A 3663-nucleotide genomic window follows, 5' to 3' on the forward strand; every position below is an offset into this window, starting at 1 on the left:
GTTGCGTAAGCCCGATGATGGTGATATCACCATCACGTTCCCGGGGCTGCCGGAGTAGAAATTCCAAGTTGGGCAACCTCGGAAAAGGGCCGCGTCTCCCCATGTGAGCCCCACGTCCTTCAATGAGCCCCCTTGCACCCCATTTCGCTGCAGTGCCGGGCTTGGGACTGCGGCACCGTGCCAGCGCCGTGCTGCACTGTGGGCTCAACGCTTTTGGGGTGCAGGGAAAGGATTTGGGGTCAGGGCTCAGGCTCTGCCCAGTGGTCCCAGTATAGCAGGAAGCACAGCACTGGGAGGGGAAGAAGCACCTGGACAGTTGTGAGCAAGACTGGGACCAGGCCTGGCCATGCTTTCATCTTTTACTGGAGAGATGAGATTTGCACCCATTTTGGCGGTGAATTTTTGGGGTGCCACACACCCTAAGACGGCAGGGAGGAGGCACACAGAGCCTCCCACCCCCGCATGAGGACCTGGGACCCCACCCATCACCCCAAAGGTCTGGATGAGGCCAGAGGCACCCCCAACTCAGGCCAGGTGAAGCCAGCTACGGCACAGGCTCCAGCACCCCCCCGGCTAACATTTAATACCAGTAGCATACTGGTTTAATACTGGGTGTAAGGAGGCAGCTGCAAGCTGGGAGACCCCACAACACTGGGGGTTCACAGGGGGCCCAGGGGCTGCGGTGCTCCCTTAGGTGATGCCGCAGCTCGCCTCTGCGCGGCAGAGTTGGTGCGGCCACAGGGGCACCAGCAGAGCAGGAAAAATAAATTACACAGCCCCAAGCTGGGCCCACCGGCCCCTGACAGCAACGGAGAGGGGATGCAGAGAACAGGAGAGAAAGGAAGAACTGGTTATCAAAATACTTTATTTCAGGGAGATCCCTCAAAAAAAAAAAAAAAAAAAAGGAAAAAAAAAAAGGGAAAAGGACCCTCCTTGTTAGACAGACATCCCCACAACACCTTCAGGGCTCCTTTTAAATCAACTAAAACAAGCCGATGCTTAAAATTAAAGACAGGTCATTTTCCCAATCAGACTTTAGTCAAGAATATATATATATTTTTGTTCCTGGGGGGGGAGGGCAGGGGGAGAAGGTGATGTTGCCAGTAGTTCACAGCAGTTTTCGGCTCTCTCGTTACACAGTATATAGAACTGCATTGCTGAAGACACTCAACACACAGCAGGGCTAACTAGGAGAATACAACTCAAGGCTAGCAAAGAGGGGAGGGCAGAGAGAAAGAGGAATAGTGAGAGCATCCGACGGGGCTGGAGTCCTCTGTGCATAATTTACATGGAACCGGCACCGGCAGAGCCAGGGGCTGGCCCCACTCGCCCTTCGGGAGCCGGAGCGAGTCGTCGCAGGCGTCTCAGCTGACAAAACTCCAATAATTTTTTTTTTTTGTGTGGTTTTTTTTTTTAAAAAGAATCGCAGCCAAAATAAGACAGAACTGCAAAATCCCAAAGTGGCCGCTTTTACACTATTTATAAAAACATGAACAGTCACTAAGGGGCAGAGCAGCGCTCCGTGCGCGGCCCACTATACTTTCCCCGGGATTTTGGCCCGCTTGCGAGCGATGGCATCTTCCACCGCCTTGAGCTGCTTCAGGAGCTCCTCCCGTCGCGACAGGGTGCTGGACTTGCCGGCCTTGGCTCCCGTGGGGCCCGGCTCGGATGCTTTGCCCGGTATGCTCGTGACTTTGCTGGAGCTCTTGGACTGAGGTGAGAGCTGGCGTTTCCTGGCAGGGAGAGAGAGGAGAGGGTGGTGAGAGGGTGCTGGCCGGTGGCACGCCACAGTGGAAACAAACCCCTTCGGCATCTGCTCCGACAGAAAGTGTCGCTCTAAGCGCTGGTGGAAGAAAACAGGTTCAGGATGCAAGGCCTGGGGTTGGAAAATCGGTGGAAACAGTAAAAGGTGGGAGCAGCTTGCTGGGGGATGCACATGTGCAAGGGAGCTCATGGTCATACAAGCAAGGAGGGGAGAGCACCACGGGTAAGTGCAGGGCAGCCCCGGAGAACCCCTGTGGTCTCAAATCCTGACAGCCCCTGCCCTGCGGCGCCGCTGGGTCTTGCGGTGGCGGTCTGGCGGTTGCAGGCAGCTCACCGACAACCGGCGCTGCACTCCAGTTCCGCTCCGAAGCTGCTCTGCTGGCAGGAGCAAAGCAAGGCTGGGGGGGATCGCTCCCTGCCCTGCATGTGGGGAGCCTGGTGGGCCCCACACCGGCAGGACAGGAGCCACTGGTCCCTGCTGCTGGCAGCAGTGGCTTTTCCTGCAATCGGGGCTGGAGGCAAGTGGCTTTTCCCACCACAGGCTACCACTTCCCCCTTACGGTGGGACAAGGATGACAGGACGGGGAAGCAGAGCGGCATCACGAGCCTGCCAGGGTTTTTGCGGTGCTGCTAGCTCGGTGATGCAGTGAAGTCACAGTCTGAGCCTCGTCCGGCTCCTTCTCATCACTTGGAGCATTCGGGAACGCCTGCGCTGCCGTCAGTGGTGGGAGTCAACGTCCCCTCTGTTAATGCCACTTGAGCCCTTTCATACTACACTGCAGAGAAGCGGGGCTGTGCAAGCATGACCCAAACAACCCCAAGGAGTTCAAAACAGGATGCAGACCCACCCTTTGGCTGCCCTAGAGAAACCCCGTGGGTCCTTAACCACCCCCGTGCCTGGGCACAGAGCACGTCGAACCCACCACACGACACTGTCTAACCAAAAAGCAGTAGGCAGACGAGGGTCAAGAACCAAGGATGTGGTCGACACCATCAGTCTGGAAAGGCTGAGGTTCCTCTTTGCTGCTAGAAAACAGGACCTCAGGGCCTGAAGGACAGGGCTGTGGCAGCTGGGGCTAGGTTTTGGTTTGGGAAGACTCTGACACACAGAAATTGAGGCTCGCTCGTGCCCCAGGCTGGGGAGAGGGGATGACACGAGCCCTGCCGGCCAAGGAACACAGGGGTGCGGGACAGGGCTGCGTCCGTTTGCTCACAGAGATCCTTGGAGAGATGACGCTAGAGAAATGCAAAGCAGCGCTGGCTAGCTATGGGCAAGGAGGACTAAGGAAGCTTTAGGTGTGCCGCAGAAGGTGCTCCACAACCCTTTAGCCAAAGGGCTCCGAGCGAAGCACAGCCCAAGGCCCCTGGAGCCACACATCCAGTTCTGCAATGGGTGCAGACTGCCAAGAAATCGGACATGAGCTGGTCACCGGTCACCAGAGGGGATGGAAAAGCACAAAGCCAGGGCTAGTCACCATTCAGGCTCATGCAGGGGCCACATTTTAACATCTCACAGCAGCAAAGTGAGCAGCTGAGAGTATGCCAAGCTATGACGAAAGGGAATCGGGCACCCGAGCCAGGTGCCACGAGGAGCTCAGCAGCAGGGCAAAGGGGTTGTACGTTCTTTCTCATTAGCACTAGCAAGAGGCAGAGGCACTGGCATGACTGAGCTTGCACCTAAACCCAGTTGGCTCCTTTTGCTGGGACTGACCTCAAGAAAATCCCCAGGCTCCTGCTCATTTCTGAGCTGGAATGGCTTAGCTGGTGGCTTCTGCGTGACCCCCTGACTACCTCTGGCTCCTGCCCAGGGAGCTTTGCATCCTTCCTCTTTCTGTGCCTCCATGGCAACTGGAAACTATGGCCAGAGAGCCTCAGAGCTGCCCCGAGACGAGGAGCTGA

At 56.8% G+C, this 3663-nt stretch overlaps 1 protein-coding gene across 1 annotated transcript in view; it reads right to left on the reverse strand.

The window, feature by feature from the left end:
• Window positions 1–1413: 1413 nt before the first annotated feature.
• The window catches only part of ZC3H18 (zinc finger CCCH-type containing 18), a 39824-nt gene continuing 37574 nt past the window's right edge, over window positions 1414–3663 (reverse strand). Inside the window, 1 exon segment of the mRNA XM_010284970.1 lies at window positions 1414–1733. Within this exon segment, the coding sequence (XP_010283272.1) occupies window positions 1535–1733 (199 nt within the window). The 3' untranslated portion in view covers window positions 1414–1534.

Source organism: Phaethon lepturus, unplaced genomic scaffold (genome assembly GCF_000687285.1).
Source record: "Phaethon lepturus isolate BGI_N335 unplaced genomic scaffold, ASM68728v1 scaffold17114, whole genome shotgun sequence".
NCBI classification, from domain to species: Eukaryota; Metazoa; Chordata; class Aves; order Phaethontiformes; family Phaethontidae; genus Phaethon; species Phaethon lepturus.